Source organism: Salmo salar, chromosome ssa22 (genome assembly GCF_905237065.1).
Source record: "Salmo salar chromosome ssa22, Ssal_v3.1, whole genome shotgun sequence".
Taxonomy (NCBI): domain Eukaryota; kingdom Metazoa; phylum Chordata; class Actinopteri; order Salmoniformes; family Salmonidae; genus Salmo; species Salmo salar.
Window position 1 is genome coordinate 61,953,215 of NC_059463.1, and position 26,407 is coordinate 61,979,621.

The following is a 26,407-nucleotide window of genomic DNA, read 5'->3' on the forward strand; positions in this document are numbered from 1 at the left end:
ATGGGGGTATTGTGATGTCATTATGGGGGTATTGTGATGTCATTATGGGGTATTGTGTGTAGATTGATTGGAAATTGTTTTATTTAATAGATTTTACAATCATGTAACAAGATGTGGTAAAAGGGAAGAGTTCTGAAATCTTTTCCGAAATGTAGATGGATGACCTCTTCACGGCAGACTGGATCCACTTTAACTTTAGTAAGACGCCCTGTGCCCCATTTTCTGTTTGTTTTGCCCGTTGTCAAGTCACTCCGGTTCACACTGACCGTGTGCAGAAAGTAAGTCCGTCACAACTTTTTCACAATGATCTTTGTTCGACAGATAAAATCAGGGCAGCAATGTTGTTGAGAGCACTAGCAACACTTTTTGCAGTTGTCTCCATGGCTGATGTTATACGGTATCTTTAAAAAAAACTCTTCGGTAGCGCGCATTATCTACACATACTGGCCAGCTCCTATTATTATCTCAGCCAATCATGGCTAGAGGGAAGGTTACTGGCTTTTTTTCCATGGCTAAACCAACTAGGTTCGTAAATTTTAACAATTTTATTCATATTTACAGATGGCATACAAGTTTGTTAATAAGGCACATGAAAGTTCACATGTTACAGAAAGCATTTCTGTCAACAACAAAAAAAAAGGCATTTTGATAAAATAAATAAGGGGTTTCAGGGATCAAAGGTTTTCATGTTATTTATGTGTTCCAGACCCCCCTGTGGCAGTGAAGGAGTGGGCTGCCTACAAGGGGAAGTCCCCCCACACCCCAGAGCTGGTGGAGGCTCTGCCCTTCAGAGAGTGGACCTGTCCTAACCTGAAGAAGCTGTGGCTTGGCAAGGCGGTGGAGGATAAGAATGGCAGGATGAGAGCCTTCCTGGCCTGTATGAGGTCAGATGCCCCAGCCATGCTCAACCCAGCCTGCGTCCCCACACAACTCCTGGTTCTCTGCTGCGTGTTGAGGTGAGGGCGCACACACACACACACACACACACACACACGCACGCACACACTGAGAGGCAGACAAATGATCTGTAGTTTTCTGCTGAATGTCTAATGTATTGATCTGTGTTGAGAGATGGTGGTCGTGGTAATGTATTGTTCTGTGTTGAGAGATAATGGTTGTATTGTTCTGTGTTGAGAGATAATGGTTGTATTGTTCTGTGTTGAGAGATAATGGTTGTATTGTTCTGTGTTGAGAGATAATGGTTGTATTGTTCTGTGTTGAGAGATAATGGTTGTATTGTTCTGTGTTGAGAGAGAGATAATGGTTGTATTGTTCTGTGTTGAGAGAGAGATAATGGTTGTATTGTTCTGTGTTGAGAGAGAGAGAGAATGGTTGTATTGTTCTGTGTTGAGAGAGAGAGAATGGTTGTATTGTTCTGTGTTGAGAGAGAGAATGGTTGTATTGTTCTGTGTTGAGAGAGAGAATGGTTGTATTGTTCTGTGTTGAGAGAGAGAGAGAATGGTTGTATTGTTCTGTGTTGAGAGAGAGAGAGAATGGTTGTATTGTTCTGTGTTGAGAGAGAGAGAGAATGGTTGTATTGTTCTGTGTTGAGAGAGAGAGAATGGTTGTATTGTTCTGTGTTGAGAGAGAGAGAGAATGGTTGTATTGTTCTGTGTTGAGAGAGAGAGAGAATGGTTGTATTGTTCTGTGTTGAGAGAGAATGGTTGTATTGTTCTGTGTTGAGAGAGAGAGAGAGAGAATGGTTGTATTGTTCTGTGTTGAGAGAGAATGGTTGTATTGTTCTGTGTTGAGAGAATGGTTGTGGTAATGTATTGTTCTGTGTTGGGAGAGAATGGTTGTGGTAATGTATTGTTCAGTGTTGAGAGAGAATGGTTGTATTGTTCTGTGTTGAGAGATAATGGTTGTATTGTTCTGTGTTGAGAGAGAATGGTTGTATTGTTCTGTGTTGAGAGAGAGAGAATGGTTGTATTGTTCTGTGTTGAGAGAGAGAGAGAATGGTTGTATTGTTCTGTGTTGAGAGAGAGAGAGAATGGTTGTATTGTTCTGTGTTGAGAGAGAGAGAGAATGGTTGTATTGTTCTGTGTTGAGAGAGAGAGAGAATGGTTGTATTGTTCTGTGTTGAGAGAGAGAGAGAGAGAATGGTTGTATTGTTCTGTGTTGAGAGAGAGAGAGAGAGAATGGTTGTATTGTTCTGTGTTGAGAGAGAGAGAGAGAGAATGGTTGTATTGTTCTGTGTTGAGAGAGAATGGTTGTATTGTTCTGTGTTGAGAGAGAATGGTTGTGGTAATGTATTGTTCTGTGTTGGGAGAGAATGGTTGTGGTAATGTATTGTTCAGTGTTGAGAGAGAATGGTTGTATTGTTCTGTGTTGAGAGAGAATGGTTGTATTGTTCTGTGTTGAGAGAGAGAGAGAGAGAATGGTTGTATTGTTCTGTGTTGAGAGAGAATGGTTGTGGTAATGTATTGTTCTGTGTTGGGAGAGAATGGTTGTGGTAATGTATTGTTCAGTGTTGAGAGAGAATGGTTGTATTGTTCTGTGTTGAGAGAGAATGGTTGTATTGTTCTGTGTTAGAGAGAGAGAGAGAGAGAGAATGGTTGTATTGTTCTGTGTTGAGAGAGAATGGTTGTGGTAATGTATTGTTCTGTGTTGGGAGAGAATGGTTGTGGTAATGTATTGTTCAGTGTTGAGAGATAATGGTTGTATTGTTCTGTGTTGAGAGAGAATGGTTGTATTGTTCTGTGTTGAGAGATAATGGTTGTATTGTTCTGTGTTGGGGGATAATGGTTGTGGTAATGTATTGTTCTGTGTTGAGAGATAATGGTTGCATTGTTCCGTGTTGAGAGATAATGGTTGTATTGTTCTGTGTTGAGAGATAATGGTTGTGGTAATGTATTGTTCTGTGTTGAGAGATAATGGTTGCATTGTTCTGTGTTGAGAGATAATGGTTCTGTGTTGGGGATAATGGTTGTGGTAATGTATTGTTCTGTGTTGAGAGATAATGGTTGCATTGTTCTGTGTTGAGAGATAATGGTTGTGGTAATGTATTGTTCTGTGTTGAGAGATAACGGTTGTGGTAATGTATTGTTCTGTGTTGAGAGATAACGGTTGTGGTAATGTATTGTTCTGTGTTGAGAGATAACGGTTGTGGTAATGTATTGTTCTGTGTTGAGAGATAACGGTTGTGGTAATGTATTGTTCTGTGTTGAGAGATAACGGTTGTGGTAATGTATTGTTCTGTGTTGAGAGATAACGGTTGTATTGTTCTGTGTTGAGAGATAACGGTTGTGGTAATGTATTGTTCTGTGTTGAGATAAAGACCTGATCCAGACAGTGTTTCTAAAAAAAAAAAAAATCCGATCATTACTTGAGGTCATTTCCTGTATTTCCTGTCATGTTGTATTTTGCCTTGTGTTTCTGTTCTAGGTTTATGTTACAGTGGCCAGGAGTAAGAGTTTTGCGTGGTAAGGAACTGGAAGCGTTCCTTGCCCAAGCACTTTCTCCTAAACTCTATGAGCCTGAACAGCTGCAGGAACTCAAGGTGATTTTTGGTAGCGAGTTCTGAGGAGTGTCCTGGAACCACCCAGTGGTAGACAGTGGTATTACAAGCTGTTTTCACACACCCACATTAACAATACTCCTCCTGGACTAGGGTTCCCAAACACATTCATATCTTACCAGGTTTTCCTAGAATTCTTAGTTGGAAGAGTTTGGACCTGATTTTTTTTTTTTTTTTTGGGAATTTTTCCAAAAGGGGATTTCTGGAAAAATCTGGTAAATTTTGTGAAAGTTATGTGAGTTTCTAACCCCCATCCTGGACTAAAACAGCAGATGTTGTAGAGGTAATCTTCTGTAGTCCAGTAGTGTGTTTACTCCGGGTCCAGGAAACGACCTGTCAGAACCTCCCGGCGCTCCGCTGGGCTGTTCTGAGTTGGTCCGTTTCAACATGTTCCTCGGAGAGGTTTGGTGACTGACGAGACTAGGTGGTTCGACAGGACACTTCTCATATTGTCACAACAATAACGTGCTTTAACTACTCTGAACGTGAACCAGCTGCTTCTGTTCTGGTCGTCTGGCTGAATACCTGGCTGGCTGGCTGGCTGGCTGGCTGGCTGAATACCTGGCTGGCTGGCTGGCTGAATACCTGGCTGGCTGAATACCTGGCTGGCTGAATGGCTGAATACCTGGCTGGCTGGCTGGCTGAATACCTGGCTGGCTGAATGGCTGGCTGAATACCTGGCTGGCTGGCTGAATACCTGGCTGGCTGGCTGAATACCTGGCTGGCTGAATGGCTGGCTGAATACCTGGCTGGCTGGCTGAATGGCTGGCTGGCTGGCTGGCTGAATACCTGGCTGGCTGAATACCTGGCTGAATACCTGGCTGGCTGGCTGAATACCTGGCTGGCTGGCTGAATACCTGGCTGGCTGAATGGCTGGCTGAATGGCTGGCTGAATACCTGGCTGGCTGAATACCTGGCTGAATGGCTGGCTGAATACCTGGCTGGCTGGCTGAATGGCTGGCTGAATACCTGGCTGGCTGAATACCTGGCTGGCTGAATACCTGGCTGGCTGAATGGCTGGCAGTGTGACTGGCTGGGTGTGGTTGGCTGTGGCTGGCTGAATACCTGGCTGGCTGGCTGGCTGAATGGCTGGCTGGCTGGCTGAATTCCTGGCTGGCTGAATGGCTGGCTGAATACCTGGCTAGCTGGCTGAATACCTGGCTGGCTGAATGGCTGGCTGGCTGAATACCTGGCTGAATACCTGGCTGGCTGAATGGCTGGCTGGCTGAATACCTGGCTGAATACCTGGCTGGCTGAATACCTGGCTGGCTGGCTGAATACCTGGCTGGCTGAATGGCTGGCTGTGTGACTGGCTCGGTGTGCTTGGCTGGGTGACTGTTTGACTCACTGTGATTGTCAGCTAGTGTCCTGTGTGTCGACAGACTGGGGGCTGCGACCTCTCTGCTCTACTGTAGTGGGGGGGGGTTACTACTGTAGTGGGGGGGGTTACTACTGTAGTGGGGGGGGTTACTACTGTAGTGGGGGGGGTTACTACTGTAGTGGGAGTGGGGGGTTACTACTGTAGTGGGAGTGGGGGGGTTACTACTGTAGTGGGGGGGGTTACTACTGTAGTGGGAGTGGGGGGGTTACTACTGTAGTGGGAGTGGGGGTTACTACTGTAGTGGGAGTGGGGGGTTACTACTGTAGTGGGGGGTTACTACTGTAGTGGGAGTGGGGGGTTACTACTGTAGTGGGAGTGGGGGGTTACTACTGTAGTGGGAGTGGGGGGGTTACTACTGTAGTGGGGGGGGTTACTACTGTAGTGGGGGTGGGGGTTACTACTGTAGTGGGAGTGGGGGGTTACTACTGTAGTGGGGGGTTACTACTGTAGTGGGGGGGGGTTACTACTGTAGTGGGGGGTTACTACTGTAGTGGGGGGGGGTTACTACTGTAGTGGGAGTGGGGGGGTTACTACTGTAGTGGGAGTGGGGGGGGTTACTACTGTAGTGGGAGTGGGGGTTACTACTGTAGTGGGAGTGGGGGGTTACTACTGTAGTGGGAGTGGGGGGGTTACTACTGTAGTGGGAGTGGGGGGTTACTACTGTAGTGGGAGTGGGGGGTTACTACTGTAGTGGGGGGGGTTACTACTGTAGTGGGAGTGGGGGGTTACTACTGTAGTGGGGGGGGGTTACCACTGTAGTGGGGGGGGGTTACTACTGTAGTGGGAGTGGGGGGTTACTACTGTAGTGGGGGGGGTTACTACTGTAGTGGGAGTGGGGGGGGTTACTACTGTAGTGGGGGGGGTTACTACTGTAGTGGGAGTGGGGGGGTTACTACTGTAGTGGGGGGGTTACTACTGTAGTGGGAGTGGGGGGTTACTACTGTAGTGGGAGTGGGGGGTTACTACTGTAGTGGGGGGGTTACTACTGTAGTGGGGGGGTTACTACTGTAGTGGGGGGGGGTTACTACTGTAGTGGGAGTGGGGGGTTACTACTGTAGTGGGGGGGGTTACTACTGTAGTGGGAGTGGGGGGGTTACTACTGTAGTGGGGGTTACTACTGTAGTGGGGGGTTACTACTGTAGTGGGGGGTTACTACTGTAGTGGGGGGGGGTTACTACTGTAGTGGGAGTGGGGGGGTTACTACTGTAGTGGGAGTGGGGGGGTTACTACTGTAGTGGGAGTGGGGGGTTACTACTGTAGTGGGAGTGGGGGGGTTACTACTGTAGTGGGAGTGGGGGGTTACTACTGTAGTGGGAGGGGGGGGTTACTACTGTAGTGGGAGTGGGGGGGTTACTACTGTAGTGGGGGGGGGTTACTACTGTAGTGGGGGTGGGGGTTACTACTGTAGTGGGAGTGGGGGGGTTACTACTGTAGTGGGGGGGGGGTTACTACTGTAGTGGGAGTGGGGGGTTACTACTGTAGTGGGAGTGGGGGGTTACTACTGTAGTGGGAGGGGGGGTTACTACTGTAGTGGGAGTGGGGGGTTACTACTGTAGTGGGAGTGGGGGGTTACTACTGTAGTGGGGGGGTTACTACTGTAGTGGGAGTGGGGGTGGTTACTACTGTAGTGGGGGGGGTTACTACTGTAGTGGGGGGGTTACTACTGTAGTGGGAGTGGGGGGTTACTACTGTAGTGGGAGTGGGGGGTTACTACTGTAGTGGGAGTGGGGGTTACTACTGTAGTGGGAGTGGGGGTTACTACTGTAGTGGGGGGGTTACTACTGTAGTGGGAGTGGGGGGGTTACTACTGTAGTGGGGGGGGGGTTACTACTGTAGTGGGAGGGGGGTTACTACTGTAGTGGGGGGTTACTACTGTAGTGGGGGGGGTTACTACTGTAGTGGGGGGGTTACTACTGTAGTGGAGTGGGGGGTTACTACTGTAGTGGGGGGGTTACTACTGTAGTGGGGGGGTTACTACTGTAGTGGGGGTGTGGGGGGTTACTACTGTAGTGGGAGTGGGGGGGTTACTACTGTAGTGGGGGTGGGGGTTACTACTGTAGTGGGGGGGGGTTACTACTGTAGTGGGAGTGGGGGGTTACTACTGTAGTGGGGGGGGTTACTACTGTAGTGGGAGTGGGGGGTTACTACTGTAGTGGGAGTGGGGGGTTACTACTGTAGTGGGAGTGGGGGGTTACTACTGTAGTGGGAGTGGGGGGGTTACTACTGTAGTGGGAGTGGGGGGTTACTACTGTAGTGGGGGGGTTACTACTGTAGTGGGGGGTTACTACTGTAGTGGGGGGGTTACTACTGTAGTGGGGGGTTACTACTGTAGTGGGGGGTTACTACTGTAGTGGGGGGGGTTACTACTGTAGTGGGGGGGCTACTACTGTAGTGGGGGGTTACTACTGTAGTGGGGGGGCTACTACTGTAGTGGGGGGGTTACTACTGTAGTGGGGGGGTTACTACTGTAGTGGGAGTGGGGGTTACTACTGTAGTGGGGGGTGGGGGGTTACTACTGTAGTGGGGGGTGGGGGTTACTACTGTAGTGGGGGGTGGGGGGTTACTACTGTAGTGGGGGGTGGGGGGTTACTACTGTAGTGGGGGGGGTTACTACTGTAGTGGGGGGGGTTACTACTGTAGTGGGGGGGGTTACTACTGTAGTGGGGGGGTTACTACTGTAGTGGGGGGGGGGCTACTACTGTAGTGGGGGGGGTTACTACTGTAGTGGGGGGGTTACTACTGTAGTGGGGGGTTACTACTGTAGTGGGGGGGTTACTACTGTAGTGGGGGGTTACTACTGTAGTGGGAGTGGGGGGGTTACTACTGTAGTGGGGGGGTTACTACTGAATTCTCCTCCATTTCCCAGGATTTCTCCTCCATTTCCCAGGATTTCTCCTCCATTTCTCGCTCATTCCCTCCTGATAACAGGAATCTTACAATCAGGATTTCTGGAAAAGCGGTGGATTTTTGTGGAAGTTTCCAGAATTCTGCAACACTATGTCTGTCACTGTGAACAGTTCTCTAACTCGTCTCTCCCTGTAGATTGATAGCCTGGACCCTCGCGGCGTGCAGCTGGCCGCTCTGTTCATGAGCGGCGTGGACATGGCCTTATTGGCCAACGACGTGTGTGGCCAGCCAATCCCCTGGGAGCACTGCTGTCCATGGATGTACTTCGATGGCAAACTGCTGCAGAGCAAACTGATCCAGGCCATTCGGGACAAGGCCCCGCTCATCGACCTCTGTGATGGTCAGGTATCTACAGAGACAAACCCAGTCCTAGTCTAGTCCAGGATCTTTAACCTAGACCAGTCCTAGTCTAGTCCAGGATCTTTAACCTAGACCAGTCCTAGTCCAGGATCTTTAACCTAGACCAGTCCTAGTCTAGTCCAGGATCTTTAACCTAGACCAGTCCTAGTCCAGGATCTTTAACCTAGACCAGTCCTAGTCCAGGATCTTTAACCTAGACCAGTCCTAGTCCAGGATCTTTAACCTAGACCAGTCCTAGTCCAGGATCTTTAACCTAGACCAGTCCTAGTCCAGGATCTTTAACCTAGACCAGTCCTAGTCCAGGATCTTTAACCTAGACCAGTCCTAGCTAGTCCAGGATCTTTAACCTAGACCAGTCTAGCTAGTCCAGGATCTTTAACCTAGACCAGTCCTAGTCTAGTCCAGGATCTTTAACCTAGACCAGTCCTAGTCTAGTCCAGGATCTTTAACCTAGACCAGTCCTAGTCCAGGATCTTTAACCTAGACCAGTCCTAGTCCAGGATCTTTAACCTAGACCAGTCCTAGTCCAGGATCTTTAACCTAGACCAGTCCTAGTCCAGGATCTTTAACCTAGACCAGTCCTAGTCCAGCATCTTTAACCTAGACCAGTCCTAGTCCAGGATCTTTAACCTAGACCAGTCCTAGTCCAGGATCTTTAACCTAGACCAGTCCTAGTCCAGGATCTTTAACCTAGACCAGTCCTAGTCCAGGATCTTTAACCTAGACCAGTCCTAGTCCAGGATCTTTAACCTAGACCAGTCCTAGTCCAGGATCTTTAACCTAGACCAGTCCTAGTCCAGGATCTTTAACCTAGACCAGTCCTAGTCCAGGATCTTTAACCTAGACCAGTCCTAGTCCAGGATCTTTAACCTAGACCAGTCCTAGTCTAGTCCAGGATCTTTAACCTAGACCAGTCCAGTAAACTCAGTTCCAGTACTTATCATATGACTGTGTGTTGGAGTTGCATAGAAAATCTTTCTCAAACCCGTGTTTATTTATTTATATATATATATATATATATTTATATTTATATCAGAGAGATATACCCGTGTTTAGGGGTGTTTAGGGGTGACCAGAGAGAGATACCCGTGTTCGGGGTGTTTAGGGGTGACCAGAGAGAGATACCCGTGTTCGGGGTGTTTAGGGGTGACCAGAGAGAGATACCCGTGTTCTGGGTGTTTAGGGGTGACCAGAGAGAGATACCCGTGTTCGGGGTGTTTAGGGGTGACCAGAGAGAGAGACCCGTGTTCGGGGTGTTTAGGGGTGACCAGAGAGAGATACCCGTGTTTAGGGGTGACCAGAGAGAGATACCCGTGTTTAGGGGTGACCAGAGAGAGATACCCGTGTTCGGGGTGTCTAGGGGTGACCAGAGAGAGATACCCGTGTTCGGGGTGTTTAGGGGTGACCAGAGAGAGATACCCGTGTTTAGGGGTGACCAGAGAGAGATACCCGTGTTCGGGGTGTTTAGGGGGTGACCAGAGAGAGATACCCGTGTTTAGGGGTGACCAGAGAGAGATACCCGTGTTTAGGGGTGTTTAGGGGTGACCAGAGAGAGATACCCGTGTTTAGGGGTGACCAGAGAGAGATACCCGTGTTCGAGGTGTTTAGGGGTGACCAGAGAGAGATACCCGTGTTTAGGGGTGACCAGAGAGAGATACCCGTGTTCTGGGTGTTTAGGGGTGACCAGAGAGAGATACCCGTGTTTAGGGGTGACCAGAGAGAGATACCCGTGTTTAGGGGTGACCAGAGAGAGATACCCGTGTTTAGGGGTGACCGAGAGAGAGAGACCCGTGTTCTGGGTGTTTAGGGGTGACCAGAGAGAGATACCCGTGTTTAGGGGTGACCAGAGAGAGATACCCGTGTTTAGGGGTGACCAGAGAGAGATACCCGTGTTCGGGGTGTCTAGGGGTGACCAGAGAGAGATACCCGTGTTCGGGGTGTTTAGGGGTGACCAGAGAGAGATACCCGTGTTTAGGGGTGACCAGAGAGAGATACCCGTGTTCGGGGTGTTTAGGGGTGACCAGAGAGAGATACCCGTGTTTAGGGGTGTTTAGGGGTGACCAGAGAGAGATACCCGTGTTCGGGGTGTTTAGGGGTGACCAGAGAGAGATACCCGTGTTTAGGGGTGACCAGAGAGAGATACCCGTGTTCGGGGTGTTTAGGGGTGACCAGAGAGATACCCGTGTTTAGGGGTGTTTAGGGGTGACCAGAGAGAGATACCCGTGTTCGGGGTGTTTAGGGGTGACCAGAGAGAGATACCCGTGTTTAGGGGTGACCAGAGAGAGATACCCGTGTTCGAGGTGTTTAGGGGTGACCAGAGAGAGATACCCGTGTTCGGGGTGTTTAGGGGTGACCAGAGAGAGATACCCGTGTTCGGGTGTTTAGGGGTGACCAGAGAGAGATACCCGTGTTTAGGGGTGACCAGAGAGAGATACCCGTGTTTAGGGGTGACCAGAGAGAGATACCCGTGTTTAGGGGTGACCAGAGAGAGATACCCGTGTTTAGGGGTGACCAGAGAGAGATACCCGTGTTTAGGGGTGACCAGAGAGAGATACCCGTGTTCGGGGTGTTTAGGGGTGACCAGAGAGAGATACCCGTGTTTAGGGGTGTTTAGGGGTGACCAGAGAGAGATACCCGTGTTCGGGGTGTTTAGGGGTGACCAGAGAGAGATACCCGTGTTCTGGGTGTTTAGGGGTGACCAGAGAGAGATACCCGTGTTTAGGGGTGTTTAGGGGTGACCAGAGAGATACCCGTGTTCGGGGTGTTTAGGGGTGACCAGAGAGAGATACCCGTGTTTAGGGTGTTTAGAGGGGTGACCAGAGAGAGATACCCGTGTTTAGGGGTGACCAGAGAGAGATACCCGTGTTTAGGGGTGACCAGAGAGAGATACCCGTGTTTAGGGGTGACCAGAGAGAGATACCCGTGTTTAGGGGTGACCAGAGAGAGATACCCGTGTTTAGGGGTGACCAGAGAGAGATACCCGTGTTTAGGGGTGACCAGAGAGAGATACCCGTGTTTAGGGGTGACCAGAGAGAGATACCCGTGTTTAGGGGTGACCAGAGAGAGATACCCGTGTTTAGGGGTGACCAGAGAGAGATACCCGTGTTCGGGGTGTTTAGGGGTGACCAGAGAGAGATACCCGTGTTCGGGGTGTTTAGGGGTGACCAGAGAGAGATACCCGTGTTCGGGGTGTTTAGGGGTGACCAGAGAGAGATACCCGTGTTCGGGGTGTTTAGGGGTGACCAGAGAGAGATACCCGTGTTCGGGGTGTTTAGGGGTGACCAGAGAGAGATACCCGTGTTCGGGGTGTTTAGGGGTGACCAGAGAGAGATACCCGTGTTTAGGGGTGACCAGAGAGAGATACCCGTGTTCGGGGTGTTTAGGGGTGACCAGAGAGAGATACCCGTGTTCGGGTGTTTAGGGGTGACCAGAGAGAGATACCCGTGTTTAGGGGTGACCAGAGAGAGATACCCGTGTTCGGGGTGTTTAGGGGTGACCAGAGAGATACCCGTGTTTAGGGGTGTTTAGGGGTGACCAGAGAGAGATACCCGTGTTCGGGGTGTTTAGGGGTGACCAGAGAGAGATACCCGTGTTTAGGGGTGACCAGAGAGAGATACCCGTGTTCGAGGTGTTTAGGGGTGACCAGAGAGAGATACCCGTGTTCGGGGTGTTTAGGGGTGACCAGAGAGAGATACCCGTGTTCGGGTGTTTAGGGGTGACCAGAGAGAGATACCCGTGTTTAGGGGTGACCAGAGAGAGATACCCGTGTTTAGGGGTGACCAGAGAGAGATACCCGTGTTTAGGGGTGACCAGAGAGAGATACCCGTGTTTAGGGGTGACCAGAGAGAGATACCCGTGTTTAGGGGTGACCAGAGAGAGATACCCGTGTTCGGGGTGTTTAGGGGTGACCAGAGAGAGATACCCGTGTTTAGGGGTGTTTAGGGGTGACCAGAGAGAGATACCCGTGTTCGGGGTGTTTAGGGGTGACCAGAGAGAGATACCCGTGTTCTGGGTGTTTAGGGGTGACCAGAGAGAGATACCCGTGTTTAGGGGTGTTTAGGGGTGACCAGAGAGAGATACCCGTGTTCGGGGTGTTTAGGGGTGACCAGAGAGAGATACCCGTGTTTAGGGTGTTTAGAGGGTGACCAGAGAGAGATACCCGTGTTTAGGGGTGACCAGAGAGAGATACCCGTGTTTAGGGGTGACCAGAGAGAGATACCCGTGTTTAGGGGTGACCAGAGAGAGATACCCGTGTTTAGGGGTGACCAGAGAGAGATACCCGTGTTTAGGGGTGACCAGAGAGAGATACCCGTGTTTAGGGGGTGACCAGAGAGAGATACCCGTGTTTAGGGGTGACCAGAGAGAGATACCCGTGTTTAGGGGTGACCAGAGAGAGATACCCGTGTTCGGGGTGTTTAGGGGTGACCAGAGAGATACCCGTGTTCGGGTGTTTAGGGGTGACCAGAGAGAGATACCCGTGTTCGGGGTGTTTAGGGGTGACCAGAGAGAGATACCCGTGTTCGGGGTGTTTAGGGGTGACCAGAGAGAGATACCCGTGTTCGGGGTGTTTAGGGGTGACCAGAGAGAGATACCCGTGTTCGGGGTGTTTAGGGGTGACCAGAGAGAGATACCCGTGTTCGGGGTGTTTAGGGGTGACCAGAGAGAGATACCCGTGTTCGGGTGTTTAGGGGTGACCAGAGAGAGATACCCGTGTTTAGAGGGGGGACCAGAGAGAGATACCCGTGTTTAGGGGTGACCAGAGAGAGATACCCGTGTTCGGGGTGTTTAGGGGTGACCAGAGAGAGATACCCGTGTTCGGGGTGACCAGAGAGAGATACCCGTGTTTAGGGGTGACCAGAGAGAGATACCCGTGTTTAGGGGTGTTTAGGGGTGACCAGAGAGAGATACCCGTGTTCGGGGTGTTTAGGGGGTGACCAGAGAGAGATACCCGTGTTCGGGGTGTTTAGGGGTGACCAGAGAGAGATACCCGTGTTTAGGGGTGTTTAGGGGTGACCAGAGAGAGATACCCGTGTTTAGGGGTGTTTAGGGGTGACCAGAGAGAGATACCCGTGTTTAGAGGGGGACCAGAGAGAGATACCCGTGTTTAGGGGTGACCAGAGAGAGATACCCGTGTTCGGGGTGTTTAGGGGTGACCAGAGAGAGATACCCGTGTTCGGGGTGACCAGAGAGAGATACCCGTGTTTAGGGGTGACCAGAGAGAGATACCCGTGTTTAGGGGTGTTTAGGGGTGACCAGAGAGAGATACCCGTGTTCGGGGTGTTTAGGGGTGACCAGAGAGAGATACCCGTGTTCGGGGTGTTTAGGGGTGACCAGAGAGAGATACCCGTGTTTAGGGGTGTTTAGGGGTGACCAGAGAGAGATACCCGTGTTTCGGGGTGTTTAGGGGTGACCAGAGAGAGATACCCGTGTTCAGGGTGTTTAGGGGTGACCAGAGAGAGATACCCGTGTTTAGGGGTGTTTAGGGGTGACCAGAGAGAGATACCCGTGTTTAGGGGTGTTTAGGGGTGACCAGAGAGAGATACCCGTGTTCAGGGTGTTTAGGGGTGACCAGAGAGAGATACCCGTGTTTAGGGGTGACCAGAGAGAGATACCCGTGTTTAGGGGTGACCAGAGAGAGATACCCGTGTTCGGGACCACCAGCAGTATTTTAACTATTCCAAAACGATCACATCTGATTCATCTTGTCATCTTGTTCTCAAGCCCTTAACTATGGTGTGTTAGTTCAGGCATCCCTGAGGAGAGCTTTGATAAACCCTTAACTTCAATCAATCTCTCTCTGTCCTCCCTCTCTCTGTGTCCCCCCTCTGTCCTCCCTCTCTCTCTGTACTCCCTCTGTCCTCCCCTCTCTCTACGTCCCCCCCTCTGTGTCCTCCCCCCTCTCCCTCTCCTCTCTCCCCCCTCTCCCTCCCCTCTTTCCCCCCTCTGTCTCCCCTCTTTCCCCCATCTGTGTCCCCCCTCCCCTCTCTCTGTGTCCCCCCTCCCCTCTCTCTGTGTCCCCCCTCCCCTCTCTCTGTGTCCCCCTCCCCTCTCTCTCTACGTCCCCCCCTTTCTGTCCCCCCCTCTCTTTACGTTCCCCCCCTTTCTGTCCCCCCCTCTGTGTCCCCCCTCTGTGTCCCCCCTCTGTGTCCCCCCCTCTGTGTCCCCCCCTCTGTGTCCCCCCCTCTGTGTCCCCCCTCTGTGTCCCCCCTCTGTGTCCCCCCTCTGTGTCCCCCTCCCTCTCTGTCCCCCTCTCTGTCCCCTCCCTCTCTGTCTCCCCCTTCCTCTCTCTGTCTCCCCTCCCTCTCTCTGTCTCCCCCTCTCTGTCTCCCCCTCTCTCTCTGTCTCCCCCCTCTCTCTCTGTCTCCCCCCCCTCTCTCTGTCTCCCCCCTCTCTCTCTGTCTCCCCCTCTCTCTCTGTCTCCCCCCTCTCTCTCTGTCTCCCCCTCCCCTCTCTCTGTCTCCCCCTCCCTCTCTCTGTCTCCCCCTCCCTCTCTGTCTCCCCCTCTCTCTCTGTCCCCCCCTCTCTCTCTCTGTCCCCCCCTCTCTCTCTGTCCCCCCCTCTCTCTCTGTCCCCCCCCCTCTCTCTCTCTCTCTGTCTCCCCTCTTTCTCTCCCCCTCTCTCTCTCTGTCTCCCCCTCTCTCTCTCTGTCTCCCCCTCTCTCTCTCTGTCTCCACCTCTCTCTCTCTGTCTCCCCCTCTCTCTCTGTCTCCCCCTCTCTCTCTCTGTCCCCCCCTCTCTCTCTGTCCCCCCCTCTCTCTCTGTCCCCCCCTCTCTCTCTGTCCCCCTCTCTCTCTCTGTCCCCCCCTCTCTCTCTCTCTCTCTCTGTCTCCCCTCTCTCTCTCTGTCCCCCCTCTCTCTCTCTGTCTCCCCCTCTCTCTCTCTGTCTCCCCCTCTCTCTCTCTGTCTCCCCCTCTCTCTCTCTGTCTCCCCCTCTCTCTCTCTGTCTCCCCCTCTCTCTCTCCCCCTCTCTCTCTCTGTCCCCAGGTGGATCAGGTGAACAAGGTGAAGAAAATGCGGCAGAGCATCCTGGAGGGGCTTAACTTCTCCCCGCCTCCTCCCCCCACCCCCACGCCATGCCTTTCTACCCCCAGGGGGAGCCTTCTACCCCCCGCCCCACATGATGCCGCTGCAGGGCAGGGGCAGGAGCATGGGCGTGCCTCGTAAGAGACCAATCATTGATACTACTTTCACAGATTGTACTGTCCGTAGAGACCAGTATGTAGGGCTCTTCACCGTGGGGGAGCAGCAGTGTTTGTTTTGATGTAGAGGTCGGCCGATTTAATCGGAATGGACGATTAATTAGGGCCGATTTCAAGTTTTCATAGCAATCAGAAATCGGTATTTTTGGACGCCGATTTGGCCGATTTAAAAAATAAAAATAATAATAATAAAAATAAAAAATGTATTATTATTATTTAAAAAAAATATAAAAATTTGACCTTTATTTAACTAGGGAAAATGTGTCACTTCTCTTGTAAACAGAGTCAGGGTAAATGCAGCAGTTTGGGCCGCCTGGCTCGTTGCGAACTGTGAAGACTATTTCATCCTAACAAAGACAGCCGACTTCGCCAAACGGGGGATGATTTAACAAAAGCGCATTTGCGGAAAAAAGCACAATCGTTGCAAGACTGTACCTAACCATAAACATCAACGCCTTTCTTAAAATCAATACACAGAAGTATATATTTTTAAACCTGCATATTTAGCTAAAAGAAATCCAGGTTAGCAGGCAATATTAACCAGGTGAAATTGTGTCATTTTGTGTTCATTGTACGCAGTCAGGGTATATGCAACACTTTGGGTAATTTGTCAGAATTTTACGTAATTATGACATAACACTGAAGGTTGTGCAATGTAACAGGAATGACGTTTTGTTTTCGAGATGATAGTTTCCGGATTCGACCATATTAATGACCTAAGGCTCGTGTTTCTGTGTGTTATTATGTTATAATTAAGTCTATGATTTGATATTTGATAGAGCAGTCTGACTGAGCGGTGGTAGGTAGCAGCAGGCTCATAAGCGTTCATTCAAACAGCACTTTCGTGCGTTTTGCCAGCAGCTCTTCGCAATGCATTGCACTGTTTATGACTTCAAGCCTGTCAACTACCAAGATGAGGCTGGTGTAACCGATGTGAAATGGCTAGCTAGTAAGCGGGGTGCGCGCTAATAGCGTTTCAAACGTCACTCGCTCTGAGACTTGGAGTAGTTGTTCCCCTTGCTCTGCATGGGTAAGGCTGCTTCGAGGGTGGCTGTTGTCGATGTGTTCCTGGTTCGAGCCCAGGTAGGAGCGAGGAGAGGGACGGAAGCTATACTGTTACACTGGCAATACTAAAGTGCCTATAAGAACATCCAATAGGCAAAGGTATATGAAATACAAATCATATAGAGAGAAATAGTCCTATAATTCCTATAATAACTACAACCTAAAACTTCTTACCTGGGAATATTGGAGACTCATGTTAAAAGGAACCACCAGCTTTCATATGTTCTCATGTTCTGAGCAAGGCACTTAAACGTTAGCTTTTTTACATGGCACATATTGCACTTTTACTTTCTTCTCCAACACTTTGTTTTTGCATTATTTAAACCAAATTGAACATGTTTCATTATTTATTTGAGGCTAAATAGATTTTATTGATGTATTATATTAAGTTAAAATAAGTGTTAATTCAGTATTGTTGTAATTGTCATTATTACAAAGGGGAAAAATAGGGAGAGAAAAAAACAGCCAATTAATCGGTATCGGCATGACAAAAAAAATAAATAAATCATAATTGGTCGACCTCTATTTTGATGTAGCGTTATGGTCGTCCTGGCCAGTGTTTTGATGTAGCGTTATGGTCGTCCTGGCCAGTGTTTTGATGTAGCGTTATGGTCGTCCTGGCCAGTGTTTTGATGTAGCGTTATGGTCGTTCCTGGCCAGTGTTTTGATGTAGCGTTATGGTCGTCCTGGCCAGTGTTTTGATGTAGCGTTATGGTCGTCCTGGCCAGTGTTTTGATGTAGCGTTATGGTCGTCCTGGCCAGTGTTTTGATGTAGCGTTATGGTCGTCCTGGCCAGTGTTTTGATGTAGCGTTATGGTCGTCCTGGCCAGTGTTTTGATGTAGCGTTATGGTCGTCCTGGCCAGTGTTTTGATGTAGCGTTATGGTCGTCCTGGCCAGTGTTTGTTTTGATGTAGTAGATACTACTATTTATAAATTATACTGACAAAAAAAATTATAAACGCAACATGTAAAGTGTTGGTTTCATGAGCTGAAATAAAAGATCCAACAAACGGTCCATACTCTTAAAAAAAAAAAACGTATTTCTATCAAACGTTGTGAACAAATGTGTTTACATCCCTGTTAATGAGCATTTCTCCTTTGCCAATATAATCCATCCACCTGACAGGTGTGGCATATCAAGAAGCTGATTGAACAGCCTGATCATTACTGAGGAGTATTTCTCTCTGTAATAAAGCCCTTCTGTGAGGAAAAACTCATTCTGATTGGCTGGATCTTGCTTCCAAGTGGGCTGCACCCTTGTCCAGTCATGTGAAATCCATAGATTAGGGCCTAATGAATTTATTTAAATGGACTGATTTCCTTTTATATGAACTGTAACTCAGTAAAATCTTTGATATTGTTGCATGTTGGGTTTTTATTTGTGTTCAGTACAAGTAGAGATTTTTTATTCACCGTGAAGGTGGATCAGTATTATGCTCAGGTTAGGTTGCTCTGAACTTTCTTAGAAGTTTTATTTCACAACCTCTGTGTGTGTCCGTGTGTGTGTGTGTCCCTACTGTTGGTCCGTGGTCTGCAGGCCTACCAAGCATGTCCTCCCAGGGCGGAAAGCTGGAGATAGCTGGCACGGTGGTGGGCCAGTGGGCTGGCATCAGACGGGGCCGAGGCAGAGGAGGCTTCCCCATCCAGGTGGTCTCTGTCGGCGGGCCAAACAGAGGGTAAGACGTCGTACAATACGTTTTGGAGTGATTGTTATGTTGTTGATGTAAGGAATATTTGTTGGTGTGTAATGAGGAGCAACCAGACACTGCACTGGACACATTAATGGAATGTCTTACTCCAGTTAGTAATAAGAACGCACCCATTAAGAAAACGACTGTAAAACACCCATTAAGAAAACGACTGTAAAACACCCATTAAGAAAACGACTGTAAAACACCCATTAAGAAAACGACTGTAAAACACCCATTAAGAAAACGACTGTAAAACACCCATTAAGAAAACGACTGTAAAACACCCATTAAGAAAACGACTGTAAAACACCCATTAAGAAAATGACTGTAAAACACCCATTAAGAAAATGACTGTAAAACACCCATTAAGAAAACGACTGTTAAAACTGTTAAATTCCCTTGGATTGATGAGGAATTGAAACATTGTTTGGTTTAGAGGGACGAGGCAAAAAGGAACGGCAAATAAGTCTGGCTGCACAACCGATTGGCAAACGTACTGCAAATTGAGAAATCATGTGACTAAACTGAATAAAAAATTATAAACTATACTACGAAACAAAGATAAATGATAGTAAAAAGCTTTGGAGCACCTCAAATGAAATTTTGGGCAAAAAGGCAAACTCAGCTCCAGCATTCATTGAAATCAGATGACTCGTTCATCACAAAACCCACTGATATTACCAACTACTTTAATGATTTTTTTTCATTGGCAATATTAGCAAATTTAGGTGTGACATGACCGCAACAAACGCTGACACAACACATCCAAGTATACAGTACCAGTCAAACATTTGGACACACCTACTCATTTAAGAGTTTTTCTTTATTTTTACCATTTTCTACATTGTAGAATAATAGTGAAGACATCAAAACTATGAAATAACACATATGGAATCATGTAGTAACCCCAAAAAAGTGTTAAACAAATCAAAATATATTTTAAATTTCAGTTTCTTCAAAGTAGCTACCTTTTTTGCCTTTGACGATATTGACATATTTTACATTTCATCCTACTAGAGAGCGTGTCCCCTCAGGCCTGGAGGGAAGCTAAAGTCATTCCGCTACCTAAGAATAGTAAAGCCCCCTTTACTGGGTCAAATAGCCGACCAATCAGCCTGTTACCAACCCTTAGTAAACTTCTGGAAAAATGGTGTTTGACCAGATACAATGCTATTTTACAGTAAACAAACTGACAGACTTTCAGCACGTTTATAGGGAAGGACTTTCAACAAGCACAGCACTTACACAGGAGGATAGAGTTATGGTCAGATTTGCCAAATGGAGGGCGAGGGAGAGCTTTGTACGCGTCTCTGTGTGTGGAGTAAAGCTGGTATAGAGTTTCAAACATTTTTGTCCTCTTGTTGCATTTAACATGCTGGTAGATATTAGGTAAAACTGATTTAAGTTTCCCTGCATTAAAGTCCCCGGCCACTAGGAGCGCCGCCTCTGGATGAGCGTTTTCTTGTTTGCTTATGGCCGTATACAGCTCATTGAGTGCGGTCTTAGTCTCAGCATCGGTTTGTGGTGGTATATATAGACAGCTAAACTCTCTTGGTAAATAATGTGCTCTACAGCTTATCATGAGATACTCTACCTCAGGCGAGAAAAACCTCGAGACTTCAATAATATTCGATTTCGCGCACGAGCTGTTATTTACAAATAGACACAGACCAGCAGCCCTTGTCTTACCGGGTTCTGTCTTGCTGATGCATGGGAAACCCAGGCAGCTGTATGATATCCATGTCCTCATCAGCCACGACTCTGTGAAACATAAGATATTACAGTGTCCCGTTGGTAGGATAGTCTTGATCGGAGCTCATCCAGTTTACTATCCAATGATTGCACGTTGGCTAATAGGACTGATGGTAGAGGTGGATTATCCTCTCGCCGTCGGATCCACGTTGGCTAATAGGACTGATGGTAGAGGGGGATTACCCACTCGCCCGTCGGATCCACGTTGGCTAATAGGACTGATGGTAGAGGTGGATTACCCACTCGCCCGTCGGATCCACGTTGGCTAATAGGACTGATGGTAGAGGTGGATTACCCACTCGCCGTCGGATCCACGTTGGCTAATAGGACTGATGGTAGAGGGGGATTACCCACTCGCCCGTCGGATCCACGTTGGCTAATAAGGACTGATGGTAGAGGGGGATTACCCACTCGCCCGTCGGATCCACGTTGGCTAATAGGACTGATGGTAGAGGTGGATTACCCACTCGCCCGTCGGATCCACGTTGGCTAATAGGACTGATGGTAGAGGTGGATTACCCACTCGCCCGTCGGATCCACGTTGGCTAATAGGACTGATGGTAGAGGTGGATTACCCACTCGCCCGTCGGATCCACGTTGGCTAATAGGACTGATGGTAGAGGTGGATTACCCACTCGCCCGTCGGATCCACGTTGGCTAATAGGACTGATGGTAGAGGTGGATTACCCACTCGCCCGTCGGATCCACGTTGGCTAATAGGACTGATGGTAGAGGTGGATTACCCACTCGCCCGTCGGATCCACGTTGGCTAATAGGACTGATGGTAGAGGTGGATTACCCACTCGCCCGTCGGATCCACGCTGGCTAATAGGACTGATGGTAGAGGGGGATTACCCACTCGCCCGTCGGATCCACGTTGGCTAATAGGACTGATGGTAGAGGTGGATTACCCACTCGCCCGTCGGATCCACGTTGGCTAATAGGACTGATGGTAGAGGTGGATTATCCACTCGCCCGTCGGATCCACGTTGGCTAATAGGACTGATGGTAGAGGTGGATTACCCACTCGCCCGTCGGATCCACGCTGGCTAATAGGACTGATGGTAGAGGGGGATTACCCACTCGCCCGTCGGATCCACGTTGGCTAATAGGACTGATGGTAGAGGGGGATTACCCACTCGCCCGTCGGATCCTTACAAGGCACCCTGACCTACAACCCCGATATCTCCGTCTCTTCTTCGTGGTAACGGCAGGGATTTGGGCCTTGTCGGGTGTCTGAAGTAAAATCCTTTGCGTCCGACCACGTTAAAGAAAAAAACGTTTGTCCGGTACGAGGTGAGTGGTCGCTGTCCTGATATCTAGAATCTATTTTCGGTCATAAGAGACGGTGGCAGAAACAAAATAAATTACAAATAACGCGAAAAAAAACACACCCAATAGGAGCCTGTAAAACAGCGGCCATCTTGTCTGGCGCCATACTGTCTTTACGATCTGAATGTTGACAAGCTGTCTGTTTAAACTACTAGCACACAGCTCAGACAGCCATACATACCCCACAAGACATGCCACCAGAGGTCTGTTTAAACTGACTGGCACACAGCTCAGACACCCATCCATACCCCACAAGACATGCCACCAGAGGTCTGTTTAAACTACTGGCACACAGCTCAGACACCCATACATACCCCACAAGACATGCCACCAGAGGTCTGTTTAAACTACTGGCACACAGCTCAGACACCCATACATACCCCACAAGACATGCCACCAGAGGTCTGTTTAAACTACTGGCACACAGCTCAGACACCCATGCATACCCCACAAGACATGCCCACCAGAGGTCTGTTTAAACTACTGGCACACAGCTCAGACAGCCATCCATACCCCACAAGACATGCCACCAGAGGTCTCTTCACAGTCCAAGTCCAGAACAGACTATGGGAGGAGCACAGTACTACATAGAGCCATGAGTACATGGAACTCTATTCCACATCAAGTAACTGATGCAGCAGTAGAATCAGATTTAAAAAGCAGGTAAAAATACACCTTATGGAACAGCGGGGACTGTGAAGCAACACACTCAGGGACAGACACACACACACACACACACAGACACACATACACACTAACGAGCTCTAGCCCACTCAAGCTGCTGCCTTGGCAGGAACTAATGGGGATCCGTAATAAACCCCAGGAAGAGTAGCTGCTGCCTTGGCAGGAACTAATGGGGATCCATAATAAACCCCAGGAAGAGTAGCTGCTGCCTTGGCAGGAACTAATGGGGATCCATAATAAATACAAATCCTTTTCTGTCTTTGGGGACAGGGTAAGGGGCTGTCCATGGCTTAATCGTTGGATAAATGATGTCTTTTACTTTAAAGGTGTCAGATTTTTCTCAACTGGTTTTGTGTTCCTCAGGCGTCTGCGGGGTGTGATCTCCACTCCTGTCATCAGGACCTTCGGTCGAGGAGCCAAATTCCCCCTCAGAGGCTTCAAGAGCCAGGGGACATACCAGGTGGGACACGGGACATACCAGGTGGGACACGGGACATACCAGGTGGGACACGGGACATACCAGGTGGGACACGGGACATACCAGGTGGGACAGGGGACATACCAGGTGGGACAGGGGGCATACCAGGTGGGACAGGGGACATACCAGGTGGGACACGGGGACATACCAGGTGGGACAGGGGACATACCAGGTGGGACAGGGGACATACCAGGTGGGACAGGGGACATAGCAGGTGGGACAGGGGACATACCAGGTGGGACACGGGACATAGCAGGTGGGACACGGGACATACCAGGTGGGACGTGGGACAGGGGGCATAGCAGGTGGGACAGGGGGCATACCAGGTGGGACAGGGGGCATACCAGGTGGGACAGGGGGCATACCAGGTGGGACAGGGGGCATACCAGGTGGGACAGGGGACATACCAGGTGGGACAGGGGACATAGCAGGTGGGACAGGGGACATAGCAGGTGGGACAGGGCACATAGCAGGTGGGACACGGGACATAGCAGGGGGGACAGGGGGCATAGCAGGTCAGACTGCTCGTTGATGAGAGAGGTGGAGGGAGAATGGCGGGCAACAAACTGGCAAATAACTGCACAGAACAGCGGCACCTCATCAGTCCTTGTCACGGAAGGGTTATTGCAGCAGGCGACCACACCGGGTTCCACTCCTAGACCACACTGGGTTCCACTCCTAGACCACACTGGGTTCCACTCCGGGTTCCACTCCTAAACCACACCGGGTTCCACTCCTAAACCACACCGGGTTCCACTCCTAGACCACACCGGGTTCCACTCCTAGACCACACCGGGTTCCACTCCTAGACCACACCGGGTTCCACTCCTAGACCACACCGGGTTCCACTCCTAGACCACACCGGGTTCCACTCCGGGTTCCACTCCTAAACCACACCGGGTTCCACTCCTAAACCACACCGGGTTCCACTCCTAGACCACACCGGGTTCCACTCCTAGACCACACCGGGTTCCACTCCTAGACCACACCGGGTTCCACTCCTAAACCACACCGGGTTCCACTCCTAGACCACACCGGGTTCCACTCCTAGACCACACCGGGTTCCACTCCTAGACCACACCGGGTTCCACTCCTAAACCACACCGGGTTCCACTCCTAAACCACACCGGGTTCCACTCCTAGACCACACCGGGTTCCACTCCTAGACCACACCGGGTTCCACTCCTAGACCACACCGGGTTCCACTCCTAGACCACACCGGGTTCCACTCCTAGACCACACCGGGTTCCACTCCTAGACCACACCGGGTTCCACTCCTAGACCACACCGGGTTCCACTCCGGGTTCCACTCCTAAACCACACCGGGTCCCACTCCTAAACCACTCCGGGTTCCACTCCTAAACCACACCGGGTTCCACTCCTAAACCACTCCGGGTTCCACTCCTAGACCACACCGGGTTCCACTCCTAAACCACACCGGGTTCCACTCCTAGACCACACCGGGTTCCACTCCTAGACCACACCGGGTTCCACTCCTAGACCACACCCGGGTTCCACTCCTATCAGCTAGAAGAAGCAGCTCCAGTGGGCACGTGATCACAAGCACTTGACAACTGAGGAGTGGAAAAACATTTCCTGGTCCAGAGGCAAAGGGGGGTCCGATCCGGTACTAGATGGGTCTACCTAATAAACTGTCCACTGAGTGAACACAATACAGAACTAAGCAGGCATTTACAGAGAAATGACACAATAACAGAACTGGGATTCTCTAGTGTTACACATCAAATGGTACATTATATAAGCTATACTCAACAGGAATAAGAAACACTATGTTTTGATGAAGTGAAATTGCCCTCGAAGACGGTGTTTGGACGATATATCGGCACAGGGGTGTTGTTAGGCCCGAAACGAAGTCGACCGTGCCGATATATCCTCCAAACACGGTCTTTAAGAGCGTTGTCACTATTATAACACGGGTTACCAACATATTCAAATAATGATTGATGTATTTTCATTCAAAACTTTACTTTTTGATGAAGTTATTTATATTATTTCTTCCTTCCACAATACATAGTCTCGAAACAAATCTAGGGTCGCTACCCGAGCCGGCTGGACGTTTGTTCTATTGGTTTGGTTGCCAGAGACCCAGTCGTTCAGTCTATTTGTTCTGTATCTATGGACCCAGTCGTTCAGTCTATTTGTTCTGTATCTATGGAACGTTCAGTCTATGTCTGAGGACAGTGTCAGTTATTTGTTCTGTATCTATGGACCCAGTCGTTCAGTCTATTTGTTCTGTATCTATGGACCCAGTGGTTCAGTCTATTTGTTCTGTATCTATGGACGTGATATGTCATTGCAGTGTTCTGTGTGATATGTCATTGCAGTGTGATATGTCATTAGTGTTCTGTGTGATATGTCATTGCAGTGTGATATGTCATTAGTGTTCTGTGTGATATGTCATCAGCGTGTGATATGTCATTAGTGTTCTGTGTGATATGTCATCAGTGTGTGATATGTCATCAGTGTGTGATATGTCATCAGTGTGTGATATGTCATCAGTGTTCTGTGTGATATGTCATCAGTGTTCTGTGTGATATGTCATCAGTGTTCTGTGTGATATGTCATTAGTGTTCTGTGTGATATGTCATCAGTGTGTGATATGTCATCAGTGTTCTGTGTGATATGTCATCAGTGTTCTGTGTGATATGTCATTAGTGTTCTGTGTGATATGTCATCAGTGTGTGATATGTCATCAGTGTGTGATATGTCATCAGTGTGTGATATGTCATCAGTGTGTGATATGTCATCAGTGTGTGATATGTCATCAGTGTGTGATATGTCATTAGTGTGTGATATGTCATTAGTGTGTGATATGTCATTAGTGTTCTGTGTGATATGTCATCAGTGTTCTGTGTGATATGTCATCAGTGTTCTGTGTGTGATATGTCATTAGTGTGTGATATGTCATCAGTGTTCTGTGTGATATGTCATCAGTGTGTGATATGTCATTAGTGTTGTGTGTGATATGTCATTAGTGTGTGATATGTCATTAGTGTGTGATATGTCATTGCAGTGTGATATGTCATATGTCATTAGTGTTCTGTGTGATATGTCATCAGTGTTCTGTGTGATATGTCATTAGTGTTCTGTGTGATATGTCATTAGTGTTCTGTGTGATATGTCATTAGTGTTCTGTGTGATATGTCATCAGTGTTCTGTGTGATATGTCATCAGTGTTCTGTGTGATATGTCATCAGTGTGTGATATGTCATTAGTGTGTGATATGTCATTAGTGTGTGATATGTCATTAGTGTGTGATATGTCATTAGTGTGTGATATGTCATTAGTGTGTGATATGTCATTGCAGTGTGATATGTCATATGTCATTAGTGTTCTGTGTGATATGTCATCAGTGTTCTGTGTGATATGTCATTAGTGTTCTGTGTGATATGTCATCAGTGTTCTGTGTGATATGTCATCAGTGTTCTGTGTGATATGTCATCAGTGTTCTGTGTGATATGTCATCAGTGTGTGATAATTCCAGTCGGGTTGTAGAGCCAAGCATAGCACAGTTACTGCTGTGATTAAGGTTGCAGGTGACATTCTAGATGCTCGGGACAAGACAAATCACTGTGTTTCACGTTGTATTGACTTATCGAAGGCCTTGGACGCGGTTGACCAGGGCCTGCTGTTTTGTGTAGACTGAAGAAACAAGGTTGGTTTAAGCGTTGATGCATTGGATTGGTTCCAGAACGACCTTTCTGACAGAACACAGTGTGTAGCTCCGGAGGGTATGAAATCTGAGTTTACAAGGTTTACAAAAGGAGTTCCCCAGGGCTTAATTATAGGTCCGATCTTTTTTTTTTTTTACACTGTCTATAAATGATTATAGGGAAGACTGTTGACTCTGCAAAATCTCCATCTGTATGCTGAGGACACAATTATTGATTCTAGCGCGTGTCTAATATTGAGAAGGCTTTTCAGGACTTACTGTTGGCATTGGATGTTAATCAAAGGCAGCTTTTCCAATTGAAACTTGTGTTTTAATGAAAGGAAAACAAATGTTATGGTTTTTCCCT

General features: G+C 48.9%; 1 protein-coding gene across 1 annotated transcript in view; it reads left to right on the forward strand.

Annotated features, from left to right (window-relative positions):
• LOC106583833 (constitutive coactivator of PPAR-gamma-like protein 1 homolog) overlaps window positions 1-26,407 on the forward strand; it is a 70,641-nt gene that overhangs the window by 40,361 nt on the left and 3,873 nt on the right. Inside the window, 7 exon segments of the mRNA XM_045705791.1 lie at window positions 707-956; window positions 3,385-3,499; window positions 7,941-8,150; window positions 15,150-15,238; window positions 15,240-15,325; window positions 17,968-18,106; window positions 22,253-22,391. Coding sequence (XP_045561747.1) covers window positions 707-956; window positions 3,385-3,499; window positions 7,941-8,150; window positions 15,150-15,238; window positions 15,240-15,325; window positions 17,968-18,106; window positions 22,253-22,391 — 1,028 coding nt within the window.